Source organism: Hippocampus zosterae, chromosome 20 (assembly GCF_025434085.1).
Source record: "Hippocampus zosterae strain Florida chromosome 20, ASM2543408v3, whole genome shotgun sequence".
Classification (NCBI taxonomy): Eukaryota; Metazoa; Chordata; class Actinopteri; order Syngnathiformes; family Syngnathidae; genus Hippocampus; species Hippocampus zosterae.
Window position 1 is genome coordinate 10,623,217 of NC_067470.1, and position 27,652 is coordinate 10,650,868.

General features: G+C 53.0%; 4 protein-coding genes and 1 long non-coding RNA gene across 10 annotated transcripts; 3 read left to right on the top strand and 2 right to left on the bottom strand.

The window, feature by feature from the left end:
- Positions 1 to 244: 244 nt before the first annotated feature.
- Positions 245 to 6,176, top strand: LOC127592991 (glycine--tRNA ligase-like). The gene is made up of 17 exons (XM_052054143.1): positions 245 to 299; positions 542 to 643; positions 709 to 811; positions 1,101 to 1,242; positions 1,317 to 1,405; positions 2,585 to 2,661; positions 2,737 to 2,882; positions 3,070 to 3,219; positions 3,287 to 3,449; positions 3,554 to 3,718; positions 3,788 to 3,919; positions 4,288 to 4,430; positions 4,645 to 4,730; positions 4,807 to 4,916; positions 5,006 to 5,099; positions 5,693 to 5,883; positions 6,045 to 6,176. Exons 1-17 carry the CDS (start codon positions 255 to 257, stop codon positions 6,156 to 6,158), a joined length of 2,052 nt encoding a protein of 683 aa, XP_051910103.1. The 5' UTR covers positions 245 to 254; the 3' UTR covers positions 6,159 to 6,176.
- LOC127593000 (uncharacterized) lies at positions 1,114 to 5,699 on the bottom strand. The gene is made up of 3 exons (XR_007960285.1): positions 5,470 to 5,699; positions 1,790 to 1,929; positions 1,114 to 1,267 (listed from the first exon to the last, which is right to left on the bottom strand). It is a non-coding gene; the product is annotated as an uncharacterized LOC127593000 (long non-coding RNA).
- A 471-nt stretch (positions 6,177 to 6,647) lies between the features above and the next one.
- Positions 6,648 to 12,239, top strand: hhatlb (hedgehog acyltransferase like, b). Its single transcript, XM_052054109.1, has 12 exons — positions 6,648 to 6,792; positions 7,816 to 7,957; positions 8,690 to 8,757; positions 8,843 to 8,956; positions 9,031 to 9,225; positions 9,390 to 9,599; positions 10,163 to 10,334; positions 10,470 to 10,614; positions 10,686 to 10,721; positions 10,797 to 10,998; positions 11,601 to 11,742; positions 11,832 to 12,239. The coding sequence occupies exons 2-12, from the start codon at positions 7,852 to 7,854 to the stop codon at positions 12,059 to 12,061; spliced, it is 1,620 nt and encodes a 539-aa protein (XP_051910069.1). The 5' UTR covers positions 6,648 to 6,792; positions 7,816 to 7,851; the 3' UTR covers positions 12,062 to 12,239.
- Positions 12,240 to 12,676: 437 nt separating this feature from the next.
- klhl40b (kelch-like family member 40b) lies at positions 12,677 to 15,873 on the top strand. Its single transcript, XM_052054269.1, has 6 exons — positions 12,677 to 13,906; positions 14,290 to 14,450; positions 14,526 to 14,633; positions 15,043 to 15,228; positions 15,308 to 15,457; positions 15,715 to 15,873. The coding sequence occupies exons 1-6, from the start codon at positions 12,812 to 12,814 to the stop codon at positions 15,824 to 15,826; spliced, it is 1,812 nt and encodes a 603-aa protein (XP_051910229.1). The 5' UTR covers positions 12,677 to 12,811; the 3' UTR covers positions 15,827 to 15,873.
- A 1,009-nt stretch (positions 15,874 to 16,882) lies between these two features.
- On the bottom strand, positions 16,883 to 27,651 carry nktr (natural killer cell triggering receptor). Of its 6 annotated transcripts, XM_052054249.1 has the most exons (18): positions 27,527 to 27,638; positions 26,623 to 26,668; positions 26,359 to 26,437; positions 25,537 to 25,611; positions 25,284 to 25,391; positions 25,049 to 25,093; positions 23,624 to 23,711; positions 22,792 to 22,821; positions 22,580 to 22,725; positions 22,191 to 22,410; positions 21,931 to 22,101; positions 21,751 to 21,838; positions 21,217 to 21,365; positions 18,697 to 21,132; positions 18,219 to 18,296; positions 18,045 to 18,107; positions 17,660 to 17,761; positions 16,883 to 17,346 (listed from the first exon to the last, which is right to left on the bottom strand). In XM_052054249.1, exons 3-18 carry the CDS (start codon positions 26,414 to 26,416, stop codon positions 17,277 to 17,279), a joined length of 3,927 nt encoding a protein of 1,308 aa, XP_051910209.1. In that variant the 5' UTR covers positions 26,417 to 26,437; positions 26,623 to 26,668; positions 27,527 to 27,638; the 3' UTR covers positions 16,883 to 17,276. The 6 variants fall into 6 exon arrangements, with proteins under 6 accessions (XP_051910209.1, XP_051910208.1, XP_051910210.1 ...); XM_052054248.1 differs by lacking the exon at positions 26,623 to 26,668 and having other exon boundaries at positions 27,527 to 27,651; XM_052054250.1 differs by lacking the exons at positions 26,623 to 26,668; positions 27,527 to 27,638 and adding an exon at positions 27,292 to 27,452.
- Position 27,652: the final 1 nt, after the last annotated feature.

Sequence of the window (27,652 nt, forward strand, 5' to 3'; positions counted from 1 at the left end):
TGCGGCGGAGTCCTCTTCAGAACGCCAATTTGTGCAAAGCGCTCGGGCGGGTCCCCGCCGGCAGGTCATCGGGGCACATTCTTCCAAACGGGCCGGTGCGTATGGAGCCTGCTTTGGCTGATGCAACTCCAAGCCTCGGTTTCAGAAAGGGGGGCGGGGGAGCCAGATGGGGAGGGACAAGAAAACATCCAGACGGCTGGGAGGTAGCAGGGAAGAGCGCAAAGCGGCAAGCGGCTTGACTGTGTCGTGGCAACATGGAAGCGGCTTTGGCACCTTTGCGGGAGGCGGTGCGCCAGCAGGTGAGTTCCCAGCTCAGGCCGTGGCTCCTTGGACCTTTCCGTGGACATATTCCATGGTGATAGATAGCTTTTTTTTGGAGATAAGCCCGGGGCTGCGAGTCCTCGCATCGTTGTCGTGCTTTTGTGCAGATGTGCATGTCAACATAGTCATTGCAGAAACTGGCATTGGGGGGGGGGGGGGGGGGCATGCCATGTCTCCTTTTCCGCTAGAGTCATTTCTAAGGTCGGGGTGTCGCCTTCAGGGCGACTTGGTTGCCCAGCTGAAAGCGCAAGAAGCCCCCGAGCTGGAGGTGAACCGGGCTGTCGCCGAGCTGAAAGCCCGCAAGAGAACTCTGGAAATGAAGGTACAAGTTTGCGGCCGGCTCTCGCTTGGGCTTCCTCTCGCTACCCTTCGCCGGTGCGCTTGCAGGAGCTGTCCTTGCGGCCTCAAGAGGAGGTCGTTGACAGGCTCAAGCTGGACGACACGCTCAAGAGGAGGTTCTTCTACGATCAGTCTTTCGCCATCTACGGAGGTAGGTGCAAAGCATTTCAGAGCGAGCCCCCGACGGGCTTCTTGAAAGCGGGTCACTTTCCGTTTCTTGGGGCTTAGCGTTCATCCGTGTTATTCGAAGAATATTTGGCTTTTGATTGGTGGATAATTCTAGGTGGAGTTTTGCGATTTGCCGGGGACGGGGCAGCCCGCGGGGAGTCTTTACGCGTCTGGATGTTTGGGGCCGATTTGATCAGATGTCAAGTCTAATCGATCCATACGGTGATGAATGATAATAATAACCGACCTACCGGTTTGCCGTCTTGTTTCAGGTGTGAGCGGCCTGTACGACTTTGGTCCGGTGGGCTGCGCCCTGAAGAACAACATCTTGCAGGTGTGGAGGCAGCACTTCATCCAGGAGGAGCAGATCCTGGAGATCGACTGCACCATGCTCACCCCCGAGCCCGTCCTCAAGTGAGCGCAGCACACCCGCCACGCCCTAGTCCCCCCCCCCCCCAAATAAAAATAAATGTCATTTTCTCAATCAGGACATCGGGCCACGTGGACAAGTTTGCTGATTACATGGTGAAGGACGCCAAGACGGGAGAATGCTTTCGCGCCGATCACCTCCTCAAAGGTGATGATGTCGTCACCCCCCCCTCCCTCCTTATTTTACATCAAGCACCCGCCCCTAGGTTTTTGCCTGTCTGTCACACATCTGGCTGACAGGCGGGGCTGCAATTCGCATTCCTCGGATGTCTCTCTTGTCTTTCTGGCGCGCCGCCATCATTTGAAGACCGTTTGACTTCTTTAGCCAGCCGCTTGATTTCACAAAGAACTTTTGTTGGTTCCAAGCAAACCGCTGCGCAATTGGTCAAATGGGGGCCTTTTGTTGTTCCGGTCTGATAATGACTCGGGAGTTCTTTGCTTGAGTGACTGGCCGCTCAAAGCGTACATTTTGAAAAATCACGATCTCAAAATAGTAACGCGGATCGAATCGGTCAAATGGAGGCTACCGTACCCGCTTGGATCGTTGGACGTCTCTTGCAGCCGTCGGGCGTCGCTTTGGGGAATACGATGGAACTTGAACCTTCCATCTCCCCCGGCCGATTCAGAGAAGCATGCGACGTCATCGCCCTCCGGCATCCAAGCTCATCTTTCCTATTGAAGAAAAAAAAAGAAAAACAACATAAAGTCCATAATCCATGAACTATATGAGTTATCGGCGGCCCGGTAGTCCAGTGGTTAGCACGTCGGCTTCACAGTGCAGAGGTACCGGGTTCGATTCCAGCTCCGGCCTCCCTGTGTGGAATTTGCATGTTCTCCCCGGGCTTGCGTGGGTTTTCTCCGGGTGCTCCGGTTTCCTCCCACATTCCAAAAACATGCATGGCAGGCTGATTGGACGCTCTAAATTGTCCCTAGGTGTGAGTGTGGGTGTGGATGGTTGTTCGTCTCTGTGTGCCCTGCGATTGGCTGGCAACTGATTCAGGGTGTCCCCCGCCTACTGCCCGAAGACGGCTGGGATAGGCTCCAGCACCCCCCGCGACCCTAGTGAGGATCAAACGGTTCGGAAAATGGATGGATGGATATATGCGTTATCTTTCAGGTATTTTCTTGTTTGAACGTTGATGAAAACCCAACTTTTTAACATACCCGTTGAGAACGTCCTCTACAAAAAAAGTGCCACTTGCGTTCGCGGGCCGGTTGAACCGTGGCGTTCAGAAGCCCGACTTAAATCGGACCTCGTCCTCCTCGGCAAATGCCGCATTCTTTGAAGAGCGTGCGTCGAATTTGACCGGATGGTCGCTGTCCGCAGCCCATCTGAAGAAAGCGATGTCCGACGGGACGTGCTCCCCCGAGGAAGCGGCGGAGATGGAGGACGTGATCACTCAGGTGGGTTTGCGCGCGTCAGATGGCCAAGGCGACGGTGTACCGACCCTGTCCCCGCCCCGCCCCCTTGTGCGCCAGATGGACAACTACACCCGGCAGGAGTTGGGCCAACTCTTTGTCAAGTACAAGGTCACGTCTCCCTCGACGGGGAACGAGCTGACCCCTCCCATCTCCTTCAACCTCATGTTCCAGACCTCCATCGGGCCAGGTGGCAACACCCCCGGGTACGACCGCCTCTCTTACGACAGTCGGAGTCGGATTTGCCACCGTGCCGAGCAACGCGACTCCTACTCGGTAGCAATAGCTCTCACGGTGGTGACTTTGAGCCCCCAAATCGGTTGAATCCCGGCTCAGCTCCCCCAACGCGAGGCCCGCAACTGACTGTCGATGACTCTGCAAATGTGTGCGCAGCTATCTGAGGCCGGAAACGGCTCAGGGCATGTTCCTCAACTTCAAGCGACTGCTGGAGTTCAACCAGGGAAAACTGCCCTTCGGCGCCGCCCAGATCGGCAACTCCTTCCGAAACGAGATCTCGCCTCGCTCCGGCCTCATCCGCGTCAGGTGCGAAGACGGCGCGCGCTCCCTTTCGCCTTCATTTTGGTCCGTTAAACTTGCCCAAACATTGCAGAGAGTTCACCATGGCCGAGATCGAGCACTTTGTGGACCCCGGCGAGAAGGTGCACCCCAAGTTCTCCAACGTGGCCGACCTGGACATCCTGCTGTACTCCTCCGGGGCTCAGACCAGCGGCCAGTCCGCGCACACCATGAGGCTCGGAGACGCCGTGGAGCAGGTGGGGGGTGGGGGGGACGTCAAACTCTCGGGCCTTACCGACCCCGGTGGCCTCGCTTGTGGCAAAGGAGGGTCAAGAGCATTGTTTACCTTCTCTCGACGCAGGGCATCATCGACAACTCCGTGCTGGGCTACTTCATCGGCAGGATCTACTTGTACCTGCTCAAAGTGGGTCTGCGCAAGGACAAAGTGCGCTTCCGCCAGCACATGGAGAACGAGATGGCCCACTACGCCTGCGACTGCTGGGACGCCGAGGCCAAAACCTCCTACGTGAGTCGCCGTCGCCGCCCGCTCCCGACCCCGACGGCCGCTCTTTCAGCACGCCGCGTCCTCCTTCAGGGTTGGATCGAGATCGTGGGCTGCGCCGACCGCTCCTGTTACGACCTCAAGTGTCACGCCCGTGCCACCAAGGTGCCCCTGGTGGCCGAGAAGCCGCTGAAAGAAGCCATATCCCGGGAACTCGGCCTTTCGGCCATTCGTGACCCCGTGCGGGCAAAACAACATGAGCTCCTTTGCGCGTCTTCCAAGACTCGTGGAAACGCGACATTGCCGGAAAGCTTCCGTCTGAATGTAACGACGCTGTCTTGCAATCCCCCGCGAGCAGATGTGGAGCTTGACCTTTTCTGTCATCCGCGGTCGGTTCGTGACAGAATTCGGACGAAGCGGCGAATCGTGTCCCTCGCACCTTGTAAAGACAGAAAGAGAAAAACAAATGCGATGCACGCGGTTGCTCATTTGGAATTGGGCGGTCGCAACCTCAGAGGGAGCGCGGCCTTTGGTGAAACACCGTCTTCCCTTGGCAGCGCGCTGTGCTTTTTTCCTTGACTCGTCCACACAAGGTGGTCAACGTCGTGAAGTTCGAGCCCAACCGGGGCGCCATCGGAGCGGCGTACAAAAAGGACGCCAAGCTGATCTTCGACTACCTGGACGCGTGCGACGAATGCTTCATCGGCGACGGGGAGAAGCGTCTCAACGAAAGCGGGTAACAGAACAGTTGGACTTCGGAGGTGGCACGTGATGCGAGCCGACCCCCCCACTTAACATGACTTTCAATTGGCTAGTTGGGCTCACGATCGCACTTTTGTTCTCCTTCGCCTTGATTATATTGTTTTTCCTGTCAAGTTGAACAGATGCTCCCAAAGTTTTGAAAGGGATAAAAAAGGGAGGTGTTGTCTTTTGCTCTCCACTTCATGCAGAGAATTCAGCGTGTCAACGCAGGGCAAAACCTTCAAGCTTTCCAAAGACATGGTCGCCGTCAGGAGATTCCAGAAAACGTTACACGGTCGGTAAAAAAAAAAAAAGCCTCAATTCGGATTTCACGTGGCAGCATTCCGCTCTCAATGCCGCTTTGCCCGCAGTTGAGGAGATCGTCCCCAACGTCATCGAGCCGTCCTTCGGCATCGGCAGAATCATGTACTGCATCTTTGAGCACTGCTTCCACACGCGGCAGGGAGATGAACAGAGGACGGTAAGGACCACGAGCGGGGTAGGGAGGGGGGGGGGGGTCCTCTCCATCAATTGCTTGTTTGGATTCAGCATGACCCATTTGCTTTGCAGTATTTCAGTTTTCCGGCCACCGTGTCCCCGTACAAATGCTGCATCCTTCCTCTGAGCCAAAACCAAGACTTCACACCTTTTGTCCAACAACTCTGTGAGTTGTCCGTGTGCGTCTCTGGTAGTCACAAATTGAAATCAGGTCGATTCAAGCAAAGCTGATGAAGCCTTCAACATGCATAAATTCCATCAAGTTGGTTAAAAATTTGGATCTATTTGGTCATCATTGGAAGAAAAATGAAGACCGACAATTCAAATAATATATTCAAGTATTATCCCAAAAAAACCCAAGCTAAAATGACATTCTAAATACAATAAGGCTGAGATGATATCATGTAAATATAAATTATAATTATAAATTAATTATTATTATTATCATAAATTGACCTCAACAAAATCAGCAAAAAAGTGTCAAATTTGAAATTATATTTGAAGATAAAAAAAGAGCATGAATGAATGAATCTGACCTTTTTCCATGGCATTTTGAATGAAATGAGACCGTGATCCCTAGATCAAGGATGGACCTGAAATGTTGCGCAGGGAATTTTGTGACCTAAAACCCCCCCAAAAAGACACAAAAGTCAGTCCCGCGCCACCAGGCGGCAGTCAGCACACAGTACCTTCCGAGTCTCCTCACCTCGCGCCTTAACATTGGAGCGAACCCACGGTTTTGCTGTTGGTCCTCCTCAGCCGAGGCCCTGACCCGAAAGGGCGTGTCCCACAAGGTGGACGAGTCCTCGGGGTCCATCGGCAGGCGCTACGCCCGCTCCGACGAAATCGGCGTGGCCTTCGGCGTCACCGTCGATTTTGACACCGTCAACAAGACGCCGCGCACCGCCACCCTAAGGGACCGAGACTCCATGAGGCAGATCCGAGTCGAGGTACGTCCATACCGCGATCGGGCGCAAATGCCCGCACGGCCGTTCAATGACTTGACGCCATTTCTGAACCTTTTTCAAATCCGAGTTTGAATCGACTGGCTTCGGTTGTTTTTTGTTTTTGATTTTTTTTGGGGGGGGGGGGGGACCCGGTGGTGGTGCAGGTGGACGCTTTGCCTGGGCTGATCTGGTCCCTGGCCAACGGCGAGCGCACGTGGTCTCAGATGGAGCTCCAGTACCCCCTCTTTGAAGGGCAGGAGACCGGCAGGAAGGAGTGACGGGCAGTGTGCGCTCATCTGCCGAGAGAAAAAAGAAGAAAAAAACGAAGCCAGAAGGAGTCGTCGCAAGGGCCACAAGACAACGGAAAGTCATCGGGACCCGCCAACAAGGTCGAGTCACACGACACCAGATTGAGCGATTCTCCTGTTTGCTAATAAAGAAATTCTGGTTCTCCCCGCCGTGTCCTCTTTTGGAGTTGCCCATCTATTTTTACCCCATTGTGTGTTGTTGTGTGGCAGGCGGCCGTGTGCGGAACGCAAAGCTTTTTGATCCCAGATTTCGTTCCACGCCAACTCGTCGTCCCCGAGAGCAGTTTGGTCGGCGCGGCCTTATTTGCGCCGTCGCCGCCGAGAGCCCTCGGGGGCATTTGCATTCGTCTCCGAGCGCCATTTATTTCGGCGCGATGTTTGGAGAGGACTTGGACACCTGCTCACGTCCCCGGGGAGGGCATCAAGTCCCACCCACCCAGCCTTTGTGGCCCCGCCCCTTTTTGTCAGCAACAGTATACAAGTCCCTAGGCGTCTTTGCGAGCGCCGGCAGGGAGTCCGCGGGCACCTTTGGTCTCCCTTGAATATTTTGGAGCCTTTGGAAGAATTGGCAAGTTTTGTTGACGCGACCTCCGCTCAGTTCAAGGTCAGTGCGACAACAGGTGTTTGCCGAGGACAGAGCGCGGCGCGTGACCGGCCGCGCAGCTATTTCGAGGCACGCGTGGGACTCAAACATTTTCATTTCCATTCCGCCCTGCGAGACTTTAAACGTCTTCAAAGTCGGGCTTAGTGACGGAGAGTTTGCGCGTGGGCTCGGAAGCAGCCGGTGGCTGGACTTTCCTCAAGTCTAAGGAGCGCAAGCAAAGGCCACTCTTGATTGGTGGCTCAGGTGAAAGAAAAAGCAAAGCGAGCGGCCGGCGCTCGCTTTTGGATGGAGTTGGCGAGGGTGGCCTTGCAAAATAAAGGTCAAGTGCCTGAAGCGCAGCAGCCGCGATGGCTCGGAGCAGAGCGGTGCGGCTTCATTGCGCACCTCCAACGGAATTTGGCAAATCAACAAAGAAAGCGGTCGCCTCGCCATTGTCATCGATGGGGACCGGCAGGATTCAACCCGTCGCTCGCTGAACGGAAAACTCCGAGCGCCCTCCGAAATATCCGGACTGTGACGCGCTCCCGGTCGGTGGGCCTATTTAAAGGGTGACAAGCCGGCACCTTGCGCGCGTCGCGCACTGAGCAGAGAATGCGCCAAGTGTTGGGTCCGCCAGGGCAAATTCCGATGCCAGACTCGAATCAAAAACGTCCCCGGGTCATCACGCTCACGTGTGATCGAAATCCAATTGATATGCGACGTTGCTCGTTTGCGCGTTTCGCCGGCCGAGCGTCAAAATATTCGGAAACGACGGACGGAACTCCCGCGTACTGCGCGGCGGCGGCAAAATGCCACGGTGGACAAAAGTATCGGGACACCAGCCGGCGACTTCTGCGCCGCTGCTCGACAAAACTTTGCTTAAAGAGGGAGGGCGCGTCCGGATGCATTTCCAAACAAGAAGCGCGCCGCGCCACGAATGGCCCGAGGTCTGGCGTCATTGACACAGGTTAAACCCGTTTGAGGCCGTTTCAATGCGCATGTGTGCTTAGGAGCTTTTTTTTTTCTTGTGTCGTTTTTCCGGAGGTCCTGGTGGGCGCGCGCGAGCGTCATTCCGTCGTCATGGCGATCAAAGCGGCGCTTCCCAAATACGAGCTGTACTTCTACAACGCGGTGCTGGCCTCGGCCCTGTTGTGGTCCACCCGCCGGATCTTTGAGGCGTCCGCGTGTGAGTATGACTCGACTCGACGCGGCAGCGATGGTGGAAGCGTTTTTGATTCACGAGTCGTAAATCCAAATGTGTCGACGCAGCACCGATGCTCTCGTAGCGACTGCACCCTCACTTTGAAAGAGTCTTACTGATTTGGATTGACAATGTGTGAAATTGAATGTGTCAGGTGGGCGGCCCGGTAGTCCAGTGGTTAGCACGTCGGCTTCACAGTGCAGAGGTACCGGGTTCGATTCCAGCTCCGGCCTCCCTGTGTGGAGTTTGCATGTTCTCCCCGGGCCTGCGTGGGTTTTCTCCGGGTGCTCCGGTTTCCTCCCACATTCCAAAAACATGCGTGGCAGGCTGATTGAACACTCTAAATTGTCCCTAGGTGTGAGTGTGGGCGTGGATGGTTGTTCGTCTCTGTGTGCCCTGCGATTGGCTGGCAACCGATTCAGGGTGTCCCCCGCCTACTGCCCGGAGACAGCTGGGATCGGCTCCAGCACCCCCCGCGACCCTCGTGAGGATCAAGCGGTTCGGAAGATGAATGAATGAATGAATGTGTAAAATAATTGGAATCTTTATCGTTTGCTTAATCCCGAGCATGTTTTCATGGCATTCATTCACTTTTTTTTTTCCTGACCACTTTTTCGGTTGCCCTCGGTAAAAACGATAAGAGCCCTTGCTCAAGCATTAGACTATTCCTTCACGGTTCGCATTTGCCCTGGGTTTCTTTTTCTTGTTCCGTCCCAGCCAACGTCGACAGGAAAGCATTCAAGTCCAGCGTGAAGCCAGGCTGGCACTACTTGGGCCGGAAAATGGTAAGCGGCGGCGGCGGCCTTGGCGAAAGCGAAAGAGAATGGAAGCTTTTGCCTACCTGGCGTTTGGGGTGGTCCGCCCTCCCAGGACACGGCGGACGAGGAATGGGCCATGTGGATCTGGACCTTGCGGGCTCACATCGCCTTCGCTCTGTGCGGCCACGTGCTGTTCGCCAAGCTCTGCTCCATGCTGGCTCCTCAGGTGGCGGGGCGGAAGGTGGCGCGCGAGCGCGCGGGACCGGCGTGGAATGACCGCCTGCCCCCGTTGCTCCGCAGCACCGGTCCCTGGCGTCCATGGCGTACGGGCTGGCGGCGGTGTGGACCAGCATGGGCTGGACCTACGTCACCCTGGTCCTGTCCCACTGCGTTCTGCTCTACAGCATCTCTCTGGTCAAGATCCGCCGGCTGTGCTTGCTCGCCGGCTTTTGCACGCTGGCCACGTTCAAGTGCGAGCCCTTCGTGTCCTGGCAGGTACGCCGGCCGGCGAGGTCCGCCGCGTTCGAGGCCCCGCTCTGCGTTTGGCGGCGACCTCGAAAGAAAAACACATTTTTCATTTTTTCATTTTTTTTTTGTACATCGAGACCACGGTCGTTCTCAGGAGCCCCGCGGCGCACTTTAAAAAACGATGTGTCCAGGCCGACTTGGTGGCGGGCGACTTTGATCTGCGCCGCGTTCTCTTCTACGGCGGTTGCGGCTTCACCATCATGCGATGCATCAGCTTCGCCCTGGAGAACTGCGAGCGCCAGGACGGCAACTACAGCATCCTGGAGCTGCTCAAGTACAACTTCTACCTGCCGTTCTTCTACTTTGGGCCCATCATGACCTTTGACAAGTTCTACGCGCAGGTCTGTTTCTCAAGCGTCGACGGGCGCAAGGAACGTGAGCCGCGTCGCTTGCTCGCACCTCCCCAACCGGCGCACGCGGGGCTATTTCCGACTCTGCGGGGCTCGACGGCTGAGCGCGCCGCGCACGATGATGGCTGCAGACAACATTAGCTAGGACCAGGTTCAATTTCGAAAGCTCCTAATCTCGCCGCAAGCCTTTTTACTTTCCTTTTTTTTTTAATCCCAAAAAGGAATTGGTATTTTCAAGGATAAAAAACAAACAACCCCCCACCACCCCCGAATCATCTTGAAAATCTTGTTGAAGCTAAATGTCATTAAGTCCGTTTTAAATGGAAATTTCACAACATTTTTAACTTTTCAAAAGTTAGATCGCATTCCTGCTCAAGCGCGCCAAAACGAAGGCCGCGCACGGCCAACGAAATCAGACGGGGCCTCGCGTCACCGCATGAGTCACGTAAACAAAACAAGACGCCGGTGGAGAGCCAAAGACGGAGAGAGAGACCTGCAAACGCGACGAGATTTCCGAACTGGCTCAGGAGCTTTTTGTGCGCTGCCCCCTGCAGGCCAATAAGTCGGACCTGAGCAGGAAGGCGCGGGAGATGTGGGACATCAACGTGCAGGCCGTGACCCACCTGGCTCTCATCCTGGCCGTGGACATCCTTTTCCACTTCCTCTACGTCCTCACCATTCCTGGCGACTTGAAGCTTCTCAGGCACCTCTCCGACTGGGCCTTGGGTCCGTCTATCTGGAAAAATTTAAAAAAAAAATATATATATATATATATATATATTATATCAATCAATCAATGCCCCCCCCCACCAAAAAAAAAAAATCCCATCGAGAATGAGAATCCAACGCATTTGCTTGCAGTCGGCGTGGCCTATTTCAATCTGGTGTACGACTGGGCCAAAGCCGCCGTCATGTTTGGCGTGATCAACACCGTGTCCAGGCTGGACCACTTGGACCCGCCCAAGCCGCCCAAATGCATCACGGCGCTCTACGTTTTTGCCGAAACGTGAGCGAGCGCACTTCCGTCGGCGCCGGGCGCTCTTCGCCGATCACTCACTCCCCGTTTGCTTTGCCCAGACACTTCGACCGAGGCATCAACGACTGGTTGTGCAAGTGAGCGTCCCCGGCGGAATCCGAGCGCGCCGCGAAGCGGCGCTCCAATCCCGTTGTGCATTTCCCCTCAAAAAGGTACGTGTACGATCGGCTGGGCGGCAAGCACGACGACGTGCTGGCGGAGCTGCTGGCCACGCTGTGCACCTACGCCGTCACCGTCCTGTGGTTGGGACCGAGCAAGCCGGTCCTGGTCTGGGCCTTCTTCAACTGCTTCGGCCTCAACTGCGAGCTGTGGGCCGCCAAGTTCTTCTCCATGGAGCCCTTCGCGTCTTTCGAGGTTTGTGTGTCCGTTCGGCGCCGCCGCGGGAATCCTGGCCTCACCGGGGGCCGCCGTTTCGGAGGGAACTTGCAAGTTCAAATACTTTGTGGATGCGCTTCACCGTACTTCATCTCTTGATTTTTCGGATGACCTTTTGACCTTTTGGTCCCGGTGAAGAAGGAGCCGAGCCAAAAGGCCAAGCGCTTTTTATTTACCGGTCGGATTCACGTTCCCACTCTCACCTACGAGCGGAGAGAAGGTGAAAAGGTGGGAAGCTCGTGCGTCCGGGAGGGGCTCCCAGTCGAGCCGTTTCTCCTCCGCGTCGAGAGGAGCTAGATGAGGCGGCTCGGGCATCTGATGAGGATGTCTTCTCGGTGAGGTGTCCCACCGGCAGGAGACGACGATGTCTCCCGGCTGGCCTGGGAACCCCTTCCCTGGAAGAGGGAAGAAGCGGCTGGGAGGGGGGAAGTCCGGGCTTCCCCCCACAACCTCGGACGAGCGCTTAAAAAACGGATGCACTTTTTGACTTTTGAGATAAGCAAAGACTTGCCACTGACGTTTTCCCACGGCTGGCTCGATGGGAAGTGTGATGCTTCTTTTCCTTCTGTGTGTCTTTCAAGCACGCGATGTCCGGGGCAATGTCGCGCCGGATTCGAGCCGTCGTCTGCATCTTCAATTTCTGGAGTATCGTGTTGTACAACACCCTGCTTCTCAACAGTTTGGACTTTGCCAAGTTGCTGGCCAAGCGCCTGCTGCTCAAAGGTGAGGTGTTGGGCTGGATTCGCAGTTGGAGGTTCGAGTGACGCAGCGGAGGTATTTTCAAGATGTGTAGCCGTCTTCCGTCTGGCTAGGTTTCCCGATAACCACGGCGGTCGTCATGTTTGTGACCTACTGCCTGATTCAAGTGATTAAGGAGAGGGAAAGGAGACGGGCCCTCATCGACGACCCCGATCCGCTTCCTCCCGCCACGTCGGACGGAGCGCCGGTGGGAGCCTCGACCTCCCCTCCGGCAGACTCGGGGACCGCCGCGCCGGCCGTCGCCCAGCCAGTCGGCGATGCCGGCAAGCAAAAAGCGGAGTAGAGGATTCACGCTTGCGGTCGTGGTTTTCGTCATATCGTGAATGACATTTTCTGAAACGTCGGTCATGGAAATAAATCGAGTACAAGAAGATGAAAGTTTGTTTTTAAGCCCAAAAAGTCAGACTTCAAATGAATGTTGTAGTCAGAAGATTAAAACATGAAAGCTGGAGCGATAATAAGATTAAAGGGGGGGGGGGGGGGGGTCTGACTTACCAGAAAGGGGGGAATGAACTCTTTCTGTCCAAAAAAAAAAAGGATGATTTGGACGATTTGTTTCAGAAACAATTGTAATTAAAATCAAACAAAAAATAATGTGTTTTCTTTCATTGGCGTCCAGGATGACTTTTTAGACAAAATCATACTCTGATCTTGGCATACTTTTAAAAATATAATCATCCAAAAAGGATATACAGTAGATGTCCACTTGGGTTGAGGACAAAAAAAAAAAGGGTCATAATACTCAGAGAATGAAGTCACGTCATGTTTGGGATGACTCAGGGGTGGGGGCTATTTCAGGGCAATATGTCAGCTGGCTAAGAGCGGTGAGTGCGAGGCAAGGGGGGAATGTGGGGGGATGTCACGGTCATGTTCCATCGCCGGCTATAAATGGCCCGCCAGTCGGAGCGCGCTCGAAAGGCGTGAACAGCTGCGGGAGCGGACGGCTTTCAGTTGGCGCCGGTGAGGAAGGAGCCCTTGGACCGCAAGACCCCCGAAAGGATCTTCCCAGACTCCCCGCCGCCGGCCGGCAAGAATGGCTCTGGCGGTGAACCCCGCGGACGAGCCCCGGGTGTACCAGCAGACGCTTCTGCAGGACGGCCTGCGCGACCTCCTGGAGAACGACAAGCTGGTGGATTGCGTTCTGAAAATCAAGGGCAAGGAGTTCCCGTGCCACCGCTTGGTCCTGTGCGCCTGCAGTTCCTACTTCCGCACTCTCTTTCTGTCCGACCTGGACGAAAGCAAAAAACGCGAGGTGGTCGTGGAGGACGTCGAGCCGGGGGTGATGGGGCTGATCCTCGAGTACCTGTACACCTCCAGGATCGACGTGACCGAGCACAACGTCCAGGACATCTTTGCCGTGGCCAACGTTTACCAGATCCCGTCCGTTTTCACGGTCTGCGTGTCCTTCCTCCAAAAGCGTCTGAGCCTCAGCAACTGCCTGGCGGTCTTCAGGCTCGGTTTGATGCTGGACTGCCCCAGGTTGGCCGTCTCGGCCCGCAACTTTGTCTGCGAGCGCTTCCGGCTCGTCTCCCGGGACGAGGAGTTCCTCGGCCTGCGGCCCGGCGAGCTGGCCGCCATCCTGGCCGAGGACGCCCTGGACGTGGACTCCGAGGAAGCAGTGTTCGAGGCCTTGATGAAGTGGGTGGCGCGGGACCCGGGCCAACGGGAGAAGGACCTGCCCGGTTTGCTGGACTGCGTTCGTTTGCGTCTGCTGAGCGAGGACTACTGGAGGGACAAGGTGGAGAAGAACAAACTCCTCTCCGACAGCCCCGAGCTGCGAGAGAAGCTCCAGCTGGTCAGGGACGCTCGGGCGGGGAAAATGCCTCGAGTCGACGCCGAGGGGCGGAAGGAAGACGGCGAGGGGGAGCGGCAAAATCTCCTCCCCGGGATCCTCAACGACAACATGCGCTTCGGAATGTTCGTCCGCGAGTTGATCCTGATGGTCGGCGACGCGGGGGCGGTGGCCTATGACCCGGCGGGCAACGACTGCTTCGTGGCGGCCGTCTCCGCGCAGGTTCCAAAGAACCACGTCAGCCTGGTCACCAAGGAGAACCAGATCTTTGTAGCCGGGGGCTTGTTCGTCGACGAGCACAACGAGGAGGAGCCACTCTGCTCTTACTTCCTGCAGGTGAGGCTCCGGCAGATGGGAATACGTCTCGACGGGCGACACACACACACACACACACACACACTCGCTTGCTGATAATCGGCTAGAATTGGAGGTCAAAGGCAGCAAAGGCCCGATGATCCGATGTCTCTGAAAGATGATCCTTGTGGGCTTGGGAGATGCCCCCCCCCACCCCCCCATACCTGTTCAGACAAAAATATCGGGAATGGTCAACCTCTTCAATCTTTCTGATCCTGTGAGATCGAGACTAAAGCCCGGTGCACACGCAGCTGACCCAGCGGGCTCGGTCGATTCATGCGGCAATTCTTTGCCGGCGCTGCAAATTCGAAGGGTGAGTCCCTTTTCGGACTCGGCGCGCTAATTTCGTGACACTTCATCTTCAGTACGACCCGGTCAACGCCGACTGGCTGGCCATGCCGCCGCTCCCGTCCCCCCGCTTCCTGTTCGGGCTCGGGGAGGCCGAGAACTCCATCTTTGTCGTTGGGGGGAAAGAAGCGAAGGAGCAAGAGCGCACGCTGGACTCGGTCCTGGTCTACGACAGACAGTAAGCGCCTCGTCCTCGGGAAAGCGGAGAGTCGGATGGGACGGGAGGGGCATTCACTTGCTCTTCTGTTGGTAGAACTTTCAAATGGGGCCAGTCAGACCCGCTTCCGCACGCCGTCTACGGACATGCCACCCTTTCGTCTGACGACACGCTTTATGTGATCGGGGGCAAAGGAGACGACAAGTGAGTACCGCGCCACCTTTCGCGCTCACAAATGTTGCCCACTTGGACTTGACTGTGCAGCGGCCTTGAAAGACTCGTGGCCCTGCGCCAGTTAGGAGCGCATTTGTCAGAAGGGTTCGGATAAGAAATTGGAAATTCACAAGGTAACATATAGTAGCTACTATAACTTTTGTTTGTTTGTTCAAGATTGCAAAACTTGTTTTCAGGGAAAAAAAACAACAACCTTAAGATGGCCAGAATTACAACTCCTTCCACCCGAGAAAACGAAACTTTTGAAATCAGACTTTCGCCCCCCTCACTCCAAAAAACTGGACTGTTTTCTGAAAAATTTAACCCCCCCCCCCCTGAAATGTTCTTTTTTTTGGGGGGGTTCAATTCAAAAATAATATATTTTCTTTTATGCGAAAAGGAAATGCTCGAGCAAGATGCACGCATATGACGCTAGGAGGTTCGAATGGAAGGAACTGGCTTCCATGAAGACCGCACGCTCATTATTCGGCGCGACAGTTCACCAGAACAAAATCTACGTGGCAGCCGGAGTCACCGACGCAGGGCTGAGCGATTCCGTGGAGGTGTACGACATCGCAGCCAACAAGTGAGCTCCCGAGATACAAACGCGAAGGTCCAGTGAGCGCGGCCTCGGGTGTCAACGGCTTGGTGCGGTCCTTCGGCAGGTGGTCCGACTTTGAGCCCTTCCCCCAAGAACGCAGTTCCCTGAACTTAGTGTCTCTGGGCGGCTCACTCTTCGCAGTAGGAGGTTTCGCCATGATGCCACTGGAGGACAGCGAGGACATCGTCCCCAAAGAGATGAACGACATCTGGAGGTAGGCCGCAGAACGACGTCCGAATGCCCATGTGCAAGTCGCGATTAGGCAAGAAAATAGGCATGGGCTACTGTTTATTCGCTACCTTTTGGAATGGACAAAATGTACGTTTTCCACTGTTGAATCCATTTTTGGGGTGAAAATAAGTTGGGGGTTTTGCAAGTAAACAAGTCAGATCAGGGGCGGGGGTGAGATTGTCTTTTTGAAATGATTGAATTTGCAACCACTATTCAATTTGCTCCCTTTTGTTGCTCCAGGTACAATGAGACCGAGAACAAGTGGACTGGGATTTTGAGAGAGATTCAGTACGCGTCGGGCGCCACTATTTTGGGGGTCCGACTCAACACGCTGCGACTCGACAAGATGTAAAAAAAGAAAGAAAGAAAAAAAACAAACACTTCTTTATTTCTTAACTGACACTTAGCTAAAAACAAAACAAAAAACCAAACACTTCTTTATTTCTTAACTGACACTTAGCTAAAAACAAAAAAATGGATATAGTTGTACATACCCGGTCCAGGTCACACTTGGCTTCAAAGCAGCCGTATGTACATGAAGAGTCTTGACGTCATGTCCTACTCATCTTCCGCTTGATCCTCACTGGGGTCGCGGGGGGTGCTGGAGCCTATCCCAGCTGTCTTCGGGCAGTAGGCAGGGGACACCCTGAATCGGTTGCCAGCCAATCACAGGGCACACAGAGACGAACAACCATCCAAACTCACACTCATCAGCACATTTTATGATCATGCTGCTCAATTCGGTATATGGCAGGGGACCGAGGGGGAACCAACCGTCTATTGAATCTCCATTTAGCGTATTTCCTCCTGTAAGGGTTGCAGAAAGTACCAACGGTGAATTGGGGGCTCATCGCGGGTGGATCGGCCTTAATGTGCAATCGAACACTCAGAGAAATAGTCCAGGTCTATATGTCGAAGGCATAAAGCAACCGATAATTATTGATGAATTAGAAAAGATTCACAAATTAAACAAATATATGCAAGGATTATATCATGACGAATTATAAAAAGTCTTTCTTCAATTTTGGTTTGATTAGAAAGCATTGCATCCCCCCCCCCCAAAAATAAATAAATCTAATTTCACGCATCCATTAGGCCTAACGGCAACTGCAATGGTTTGAGGTCAAACTTTGAGATTGATTGAATTGAATACAATTTTGTCAAATGTGCTGTATGTGTACAGCACAGATGACATTTCTTCCGCTGCGGGTGTCCGCGCCATCAAACGTGAACAAAAAATGACAAAATAATACAATATACATATTTGTTTCATTATAACTCCCCGTGGCCTCCCAAATAAATAATCACTTACCACATCTACTTCCGGGGTGCAAAATGTGTGGAGATGGATGAAATTGTCTTTGTCTACCTCCAACCACTAGAGGCCAGCATTGGACAGTTTAGGAACTCACGAGCCAAAGTGGTATTTATTGCGCATCAACATCGTTCAAATCAAAAAGCTTCATTCACCACACTTTCAGCACAGTAACTCCACTCGTGATACAACGTCAATTAAAACTGCCACCTAAATCCGAACACGACAACTGGAACTTTAGTATATGTCCCAAAGAGGGGGGATTAGATAATTCCAATTAACATCCTCCCTCCCTTCCTCCCTTCAAGTATGATTAGCATCTGTGCGCTATTCTTACTGTACAATTATTCTTGATGTATTACATTCATTTGTAAGCATGGAACACAGTCGCGAAACACTGCGGAAAACGTCCGAAAAGCTTCGGTTCCTCTGGGAGCTTTCGTAACTGGCCTGTAACAGAGCGGCGGGTCGCTGACGATGATTTGTCTCAGCTGTACCGGCTGCTCCGGCTGCGACTCCGTCGCCTGGACCAGCTGCGACTGGACGAGCGTGAGGACCTGCGCAGTGTTAACGACGCATTTTGACGAGCATGTCACATGAGTTCAAAGACAGCATTGTAAATTGTAAAGAAAAATTCTAGAATGTTTCCCAAAACATTTTTAGCAGAATGACCTACTCTGATGCATTGTTAATCACTTGTATCATGACAATACCTTATGACAATCTCCTTCTGGTTAAAAAAAAGGGGAAAAAAATTTGAAAGCACAATTTAATCACCATTTGTCTCTACTACTACTAATAACAATAATACATGGCTTTCCAAATTGAAATTAGCAATTGACACATTTCTTTGATGATCGACGATCTTACCGCGATCCGCGGCGTGGACTCCGGTAGCTGTGGCTTCTATGCCGCCCTCGCGTCCGGCTCCCGCTTCGACTGCGGCTGGAATAGCTGTCAGAGGAGGCGGACCTTTTGGGGAAAGATCCCAAGTCACGTCATCATTGATTGTTTGGTATTTTACATGGACTCGTAGAACATGTCGGGGGGGGGGGGATTTATTTTCGAGCCCATTTGGATAGCTCAAATATAAAGACCAAAGGCATCTGGGTTTACAACAGTGTTTCCATTCCTACGGCGGCGGTGCGACCATAATATCCCGTCATTCGTCACTAGCGCATTGGTCACGTCTTTGTTAAAGTAAATATTTCAGGTCCAGGAATACAAGGGAATCCACTGGAAAGACCCAACCCACCTGGATCTCCTGCTGCGGTAATTATAGGAGCGACTTCTGGTGTGACTTCTGCTGTACGTCCGGCTGACAGGGGGGGGGAGAAAGAGGTAGGTTTGAAACGATGCGCGAGAAACACGCCGGCACATTAGAAAAAAAACAATTCAACAAATCACAACCGATTAAATCAGGGCGCACCTGTGGCTCCTGTAGCTTCCGTACGTGCTGCTGCGGGATCGCTGGCGCGCGTGCCTGCGGCGACTCCTGCTACGACCTCTGAAAGTGAGAACAAACTCTGTTGTTAACGTCTTCCAAGAAACAGCGTTCCCTGCGCTTATCGCAAATGTTGTCATCGGCACATATCAATAAAAAAACTTTTTCGGCATATGAAGACTTCCGTTTTAGTGGAGACATTTGGAATCATACTTGTGTCAGTCCGCAGTTGTAGCGTGATCCAGCGTGAGAAGGGTACTCGTAGTTATTACTACCTCCTTGTCGTAAATCCCCAAACATCAACGCTTCGTTCCACACGCCAGAAAGGCTCGGTCAAACGCTTTGATGGATTGCGTTTGCAACGCCGCTCGCTTCTTTTGTTTTCCAAATGAACGGCCCGGTGCCTTTTGGTAGCTTTACCGCTGGCGCGCAACAGATGAATTCAAAGCATGCGGACTCTCACCTGGAGGAGTAGCTGGAGCTGCGCGATCGACTCCCGGACCTGCTGTAGGACTGCGACCAGTCTCGGGTGCGGGAGCGCTGACTGGAAGTCGAGCGCGAACGGCGGGCGGCCGAGCGCGACTTCCTCGGGGAGTCGTCCCGGGTTCCCCCGGGCGAGGGGGAGCTTTCCTCGCCGGAGCTCTCCCGGTTCCCGGGCCTCCGGTTGAGGCGCACGGTCTTGCGGACCTCGTCGAAGAGCGATCCTGGTCGGACCCGGTTCTTGCTCTTGATCTCCATTCGCACTCCCTGAACGCTTGCCAGGTGGCTGTGCTGAGCGTGCGCGTTGTGGGTCACGAGCTGCGCCGCGCCCGCGTTCTGGAGCAAAGCCATTCCTTTCAAGGGCCTCCATTTGAAATGAACGACGGCGCTGGTGGGTTGCTCCGTATCGGCGGCGGCGACAGGGGGCGGCTCGAGGCTTTGCGGCGGCGCTAGGGCACCTTTGCTTGCCTTGGCGGCCACCCGGGAGCCACTTTTCAGGGCTTTCTCAGGGGCCGCCGCGGCGTCCTGCTCGGGAGCGCAGATGTCCGTGGCATCTGCAGAGTTGAGCTCTTTCGCCCCGCATGTGTTACTACCGTTCCTGTTCGACAGCTGATGCCGAAGCTCCGATGCTTTGGTGCTTTTATGACTCGATTCTTTGGCCCTCGTCGGAGGCCCGCTTTCCTCTTTATTAGGATTCTTGTTGGAAGAGGTGACGCCGTGGTCCTTGTTGACAACCGCGGCCACCGGGCTACGTTTCTCCTTCTTGGCGTCGTCTTCGTCTTCCTCCTCATCAAACTCGAGAGGCGGCTGCCAATGAAAAGTCTCCTTCATCTTCTGCCGTTTCTTTTTGGGTCTCTTGCTCTTGTCCCTCGCGTGGCGGGAGCCGCTCTTGCCCTCTCCTCGACTCTTGCGTTTGCGCTTCCGTTTGGACTTCCTCTTGCTCTTGTGCTTCTCCGGGTCGGCAGCCGTCGGCGCGCCTGCCCGCGCCGGGGCGGAAGCGTCGGCATGCCCGGCGCTCGAGGGCATTTTGTCGGTTTCCCGCTCCGACTCGGAACTGGCTTCGCCTTCCTCTTTCTCAGATAGCGCCGGTGGCCTGGTGGCGATGCTTTCGGGCTCACTCTCGGAATTCCACCCGGTGAGGCCCGAGGTCTTCTTGTCTGGGATGTGGCCGGGCGCTTTCTGAGGCTTTGACAGGAAATCACCGTTGCTTTGGCTCACCCTATCGCTGTCGCTGTCCCATCCGGATTTGTGAACCAAGCTATCCGTCTGCATCGAACTGTACTTTTTTGTCTCTTGGTCCGGAGAGCCTCGTTGCTCCTGACCCACTTTAGGCACAACTTTATCAGGACTCGGCTCGACGCCCGCTTTCTTCACCGACGGGACCTCGTGAGCAGCGGCGCTCGAAATGTACTTGTCCATTCGCTTTATCCTCTTCAGAGATCGGTAATACTTTCTCCAATGTTTGTCGAGGGATTTCTTCTTCTTGGGCTCAGAGGGCGGGGAGTCCGATCTGCTGCTGGTACGGGATCTGGAGGTGGACTTGCTGGCGCTTCGGCTTCTTGAGCGGCTGTCGGACTTGCTTGGAGAGGATCTGCTGGGCGAGCGCCGCGCGCCGTGCTTGGTCCTTTCGGAGTCGCTCGGCACAAACGTCTCCTGAACTGAAGTCGGAGCGTTCTCCGAAGCCGCTTGCCCCATGGAAGAAACGTGCACCGGAGCTAGTTGGACCTTGCTGTCCGGAGGTTGGATGTAGGATGATTTCCAGGGCTTCTGACCTGGCTTCCAGCGGGAGGGAGGCGGGCTATCGCTGAGCGGGATCACAGGGATCTTTTCTGGGACCGGCGCAGTCAGCATTCTGGATCCTGGTGTAACTTTGCCATCAGAGAGCTTGCCGGGGAGATGGACGGGGGCGTCTGCTCCGGACTTGCTGGACTTCCCCTTTCTCGGAGATCTGGATAAACTCCTCTTTCTGCTTGGCGTGAAGGACGACGCGGACCTGTGTCTGGACCTGGATCGAGAGTAGGACCGGCAGCGAGATCGAGACCGGGAGCAACTTCTTGAGCGGGACAAGCTTCTGGACCGTGAATAAGAATAAGACCTTGCCCTGGATCTGGAACGACTGGATATGCGCGATCGGGAGCAAGATCTGGACACAGAGGACCGCCCTCTCGTGCAACGGCGACTCGGTGAGGAGCGAGGCGTTCTGACGTTCAGCCGTCTTGAGGAGGGCGAGCGTTCCCCGTCTTGATGTTTGCTTCTGGAGCTCCTCTTCTTCCCGCGCTTACGTTTTTTGGCCTTTTTCTTATGCTTGCCCCTCTTCTTCTCTTTTTTAAGGAGCCGTGGCGGGCTGGACATCTCCGAACTACGGCCTGACGAACGCTCGGAGGACCTGGACCATGCCGTCTCGCTTCTCTTGTCCCATCTGCGTTAAGGCACAGGCATTTCAGTCCGTTAGGTCACAAACCTGATCACAAACGTCTTTCGTGTTTTTATAATGGAATCGTACTGTTCTCCTTTGCTCCATCTCTCAACACTGGGAGGCTGATAGGCTTTAGTCCGCATCATCTCCTCTTTCCAGTGGGGCGGAGTTTCACTGCTGCCTCTCTCGCCCACGGATGCAGATCGAGATTTAGACCTGGTGGGGGTGTGGTACCTCTGCGGACAAACCGACAAGACCTCGTCGTATGAGGGAGGTGGCTCTGCGCGGCAAATTTGGATCGGGCTTCAAATCTACACGGACCTAACGCGGGGACTCCAACCCCCCACTTCTGAAGGTGGGAGATTAAAAGGGCAGAAAGCAATCTGCTACAAGAACAACTCTATTTTCAGGGCGAGAGGCGGGGTACACCGCGGACCGGTCGCAGCCTGAATAGACGGCGGGCTCATCATCAACGTGTGCGGGGGTCGTGGTGTTGTGCTAATTGCTCATTGAAGAAGATAAAAGGGGTGTCTGGGAACTACTGATAGACTACACGGGTTTAACGGCAACTGAAGCTTTTTTCTTTTTTTTTTTAAATGAAGAGAACATGAATGAACGCACAATTGTGCCTCGGCCTCGGATTTTCCGTCCAGACTTGGAGACTGCTGGTTTGGGCTCGGCTTCAACTGTGGATTCTTGCTTCTCAACTCTAAAAAAAACAATTTTTAAAAATCACTTTCTTTTTTTACACTCGACGACAAGCAATTTTGGAGATGAGAATTGAATCCAGCGTGAACTGACGTCTCCACTTTGTTCTCTTGGGCCGGGGTGTCCTGCCGCAGCAGGAAACGGTTCTCGGGAACAGGCGGAATCTCCTCCGGTCGGACAACGGGCTTTTCCCTCTTCCCGCTGTGCTCCTTCTCATCTTCCATATCGGCATCTCCGATCTCTTCTTCGGCGGGGTGCTGAGAGCTTGAGGGCATTTTTTTTTTTTTTTACTCCAACCAAGCCACGAGTGATTTGTTTCATGGGATGAAAACAATTAACGGAGACGCTCTCACCTGTGTTTGGACAACTCGAGGTCGACAGTCTTCTCCGCGTTGGGCAGCCTCCTCCGCTTCTTGGAGCGTTTATTCTTTCCGTGTCTCTTGTGCTTGCGACGCGCGGACCTTTCAGAGTCGCTCTCGGACTCCTCGGAAGAGGAGCTTAGAGATGACGAGTCAGAGGAGTTGAGCGAGGAGTCGGCAGAATGCGACGGCCTGAATCTTTTGCCTTCCAGAACTGAAAAAAAAGGAGAAAAGAATGCAGAACTGGGTGACCAAGCTTAACCGCACAGGGGTCGGCGGCGGATGCAAGAGTGGAAGAGGAGGTTATGCGGCCCTTTTTTTCTTGGTCAGCGAGTAAACAACGCATCCAGCAGTCGATCGCGTCATTAGAAGGTTTGACTGACCGTCATTAGCGGACTTGACGATCAGCTGTCCGCAGTCCACCACCCGGACGTCGGCATACGGTCGGCTCGCCGAATCAGTCTTCAGCCCCTCGATCTTCTTGATCACCTCAAAGCCGGAGATGACGAGGCCGAAGACGACGTGGACTCTTAAGTATGCAGAAAGTCAGGCGTCGGTCACTAAACAACGAATGCAAAATGCGGCGGCGACATACCCGTCGAGATGAGGTGCCATCTTGGTCGTGCTGCTGGTGCGAAAGCCAAGCAATGCGCATCCGTCGACCGCGAGATGACGAGCGTGACAAAAAGAGAACAAAGGAGAACAAGAGTGAAAACAAAAAGGGAATTTGGACAAAGCCAGGCGGTATTTTACAATGGGAAAAGACGCACAACAGACCTTTCGGTCCAGGGGATTGGATTGCAAATCGATTGTGAATTTTTCTTGTTGAATTCAAACAAAACCTTTACAACAAGTTTTACGCCTTTGGCAGATTTGAACACATGAGATTTTCCAGAGAATTTTGGTTCAAGTTCACGTTTTTTTTTTTTATGTTGGCTGCGGTGGTTCCCCTGGAATAGGACACATCAAGCCAGTTGGGACTACCTGTACTGTTGTTCACATCCAAAGTAAGCACTCTGCAAAATGTTTGTAGATGCAAATGACTACTTGGTAATACTGTAGTCATGAGAGGGGGTTGGGGGGAGAGAGAGAGAGAGAGAAAAGCACAGCCTTGGAGACACATTACCTTGGAAGGGCAGGACGCTAGAGTTTCTGTAAATTTTACACAAAAAAAACGGCAAGAGAAGAAATGTAACACATTTGTGGGTAAAAAAAGGTTTGAATCGATGTTTCTCTGTACTAGCATTTCTAAACTACACATAGAAGGGGAAAGGGGGGTGGGGGGGGGTGTTGTCAATGCCCAAGCAGGTTAAGAAACAAGACAGCAAAAAGTGGCACTTTGTCAGAAGCAACGATAACCAGCTGCTATCACATCTGTCATTAGAATGTTGGACTTTGGGGGATTTAGGTCAAAGAATGATGCTCACATGAAGAACTGTGAACCGTTGGTGTCTTTGCCGCGATTGGCCATGGACAGCAGGAAGGCCCGGTCGTGTTTGAGAGTGAGATTCTCATCTGTTAGATTGAGAGGAAAACAAAAAAAACAAAAAACAAGGAGGGGGCACGTTGTGTGAGCAGCACAATCCAGCAACTTCAGTTCAGATGAATCTTGAGCACAAGACGGCAAATGCAACAGAATCCGTCAAACCGAGAAGTGATCGCCTCGCCCCGCCAGTCCTTCCGTAAAAAAAGAGGTTCAAAATTCTGCTGCCAATGGAGGAGGGAGGGGACCGGGGGGGTCAACTGATTGACGACTGGGGGAAGAAATAAGCATTTCTAAAGTCTGGAGGACTTGGGCACACATCAATGATAAAAACGATCAACGCTGCCCATCTAATTCCGGTCGTGCCGTTGCGGTACTTGTAGGGAGTGCGCGGCGGCAACCTTGCAGCTTTCAATGAACAATGGAAGACAAACAGAAATGTGAGCGGGCCGCACGTCAGGAATGGGGGCAGCTGTGCCCGCTCCCGGCACAAAAATACGGTCGGAGGGCAGGCGGCCGTGGAGGGCACGGTGTGGGCACGTGTACATGGGCTTACCTTCTCATTTTTGCAAAAGACCCCTCTACAAATACAAGAATAACGGTGGAGAATTTTAGGCAAGATGACTCAGAAAAAAAAGAACGCCTACTGCCCATGCGGATTCTGGTCAAGAAAAGCCCACTCACGCTTGACTGTACACAAAACCGCATAGTAAGGCCAGCGGGGAAATGGAAGTACGCTACCGGCCAGAAGCAGACGACGGCGACAAATCCCGGAATTTCCCTACGCGCTCAGATATGCCAGCGCAGAATGTTTGCTTGGTCGTATGGAGACGGGAAATGTGACTGCCTTGCGCTCCATCCGCACGCAACCGAGTAAATAAACGCGGTGCGGCTCGGCTTCTGGCGAGCGGACATAATGGCGCCAAAGCAATAACAATTGACACCGTGCTCAAAATGGGAAGGATGCACCGCTCTGCATTGTTTGCGTGTTAAAAAGAGGCTGCGATCCTCCAAGAAGAAAAGATTATGTAAGGGATGTAAAGATAAAGGGATGATTGTTTTTCCTTTTACTGTCCACATTTTGTTGATCTGTTTTTTTTCCCCGCACTGCGCCGAACCGAAAAAGGAGCGTGAATTGTATCAAAGCATGACATCGCTATGTAGCTGGAAAATCTGCGCCGTCTTCCCTCCTGCTTTTGACCGGCAGTGTACAGACAATATTGCACAAAAACAATGCACGATTCTTGATACCCATCTTCTCAGAATGACCTCATATTTGCATGCAACTCTTTTATTCGTGCTGAAATCGTTTCAATTCCAATTAAATATCAAGGAGACGAAATCACAGTGTCATTCGATTGCCAATTACCTTCAAAGTAGCCTCCGTAAATGGATTCTCCTCCTCTTCCGTTTCCTGTGAAGCGGCGACACGTGTGAGACGACACAAGTGACGTGGATGCCGACAAATGTACACTTTAGCACAACGTGTTTCTGGCAGCCCGTGCCCCAACGTCATCTCGTGGCTTGATGAAAATTTCCAACCACGAAATAAGCGGGGCGCTTGCGCCGAGCCGACTAAAGGAGAAGGATGGTGTCGTCATCACCTTCGGTGAAGTCGCCGCCCTGGATCATAAAGTTCTTTACAACTCGGTGAAATGTGGAGCCTTTGTAGCACAGCTTTTTGCCTGTTATTTTGCCGGCTCCCTTTTCACCTGCAAGGAAAAAGGAGCACTGCCAGTGAGATTTCACACAACACACCGACCTACGAGTCGGGGTAGGATTTTTTTTACGAGCGTTATCTGATGATGACGGTTATCGCTTCAGATGTTTCTTTGTCCGTGTTAGTTAGTTACTCACCAGTGCACAAACACAGAAAGTTTTTGCTGGTCTTGGGACAAATGTCAGAAAACAGTTGAAAGACAATTCGCCCAACTGCAAAACAAAAGGAGTCTGATCAGTTTCCGAAAAGCCGTAAGAGGAGACCTCTTCCACACAGAAGCTCCTTTTCGTGGAGCAAGCAGCTTTTCCCGTATTGCCGAAAGGGGACGGCAGGGGCGTATTCGAAGCCTGGCAGATAAATGACCGCTGTGTGAAAGGCAAATCAGTCATCATCTGTTTTCACTACGGCGCAATCAAAACAACCATCGGTGGAGAACAGAGCTCTATATGTTGACACTTTTAGTTGGCCTTGAAAACTAAACACGCAAACCAGATTACACTCAAGAGCTGAAGCCAATAGATGCTGTCGGGGGTAGCTTAGGCCCTCCCTCGGGAAACAAAACATCTTAGCCTGAGGTGAATAAACTGGTCTTGTTAGTACATCCGTAGAGTTAAATTGACGGAAATCTAAGCTGGGAGCGGCAACGAGGGCCGCCTCAAGTAACCAGAAACGACTTTCTGTTCTCGTTCGGGTCGATTGGGACCTTTCTGTGGCTTCTGTTACGAAAGGACACTTCAGCTGTCATCAAGGGCGCAGCACGTGGTGCTTAGCGAGTGAAATGTGCGTTTTCTGGAAGAAGAATAAACACAGCCGTTTCTAATAGGCCTGCTCGATTCCAAAAAATATGAACCCCAATTATCGAATTTAGAATAATTGCACAGCCCTAATTTCTCTAAGCAGAAGCCAATGGAATTCCTGAGAGCAAACTCATGAGAAACACAAAGAAAGACCTTAATTACCTGGCTCCCGGTTGAGCTCCACATCAAAGTAACACTGCGGGCGATCCTTCACCCCCATCGTGATCAAAGTCCCGGTGACCTAAAAGCACAGAAAAAGCTAAAAAATAATAATAATAAAAAAACCTACCTAGAAATCTGGAGGTGGAGGCAGATGGGAGAGGGCACGTTGGTGATGCAAAGAGAGAGGGGAAAGGGTAAAAGGGGGGAACGCGCCTGCATGCACGCTGCACGTGAATTCCAACCACCGTGCCTTCAGAATTTCACCGAATTCTTGGTCCCCAAATCTTCTTGTTCATCCACACCCAGTGGCCTATCGTGACAACCACAACATTTGAACGCTCTTCCATAATGACATTTTAAAGCGGGTAGCGATCGGCCTGGTGTCATTCATACGACAGAGAAGTTGTTTCGTACCAAAAATCAACAAACTACATTTCACAATGAGTATTCGTTTAATTGTCAGAAAGGTGAGATGAGATCATCACGTGAGCGAATTTACTTTTAGGTACATTTTTCACTGGTGTTGTTCCCTATTGTAAAGCGAGATGTGCCTTGACTCAATGAAAGCTCCAGAACCACCGGTGCATACGAATGAAATGTCAATTGTCAAAAAATGTCAAATTCACGTCAAATATGACGGTTGCAGATAGACCGCGCAACGAGGTCAACCGGAAAAGCCCACATCGAGGCGACTTTGAGCTTCTAGAGCGGGGAAGCAAAATGAAGCACCCGAGCGGCCAACGACGATGCAAAGCATCCATAGTTCAAGCCTATCCCGTTTTCATACACACACGTTTCTTCTAATCATAGACCACAAAGGACCTCCATTTTAGAATGAAGGCTACAAATAGATTAGCGCGGCATATCAACAAGTGTCGCGCTTCGATTGACCGTTTCACGTCACCTGAAAATCCGCCAACACGACACACTCACGTCTTACGAAGCTTTCGGCGCGCCACATAAATCCCGCTCGGTTACGACTCCCATTGATGAAAGCAAATGTAAATAGTAGCGCACGAGCTAAAGCTCGTGGACCGTTCAAAGCGACGACGAGGCGACTCAATGCCTAGCGGCTATTTTTCAAACATTTTTTTGCGAAGCTACCACCACGCCGCAGCGACTGAAAATAGACACGGGAACTATATCAAGGAAAGAGTAGCGTACAAACCTGCGTAGCTCAATTAACTGCAGTTACCGAAGGAACGCTTGTGCTAACTGGTTAGCACCCTGGGTAGTTCCCGGCCGCACTAGCGTCACGAAACACTTTTGTCTCCCTCGAGTCGCCGTACTGCGA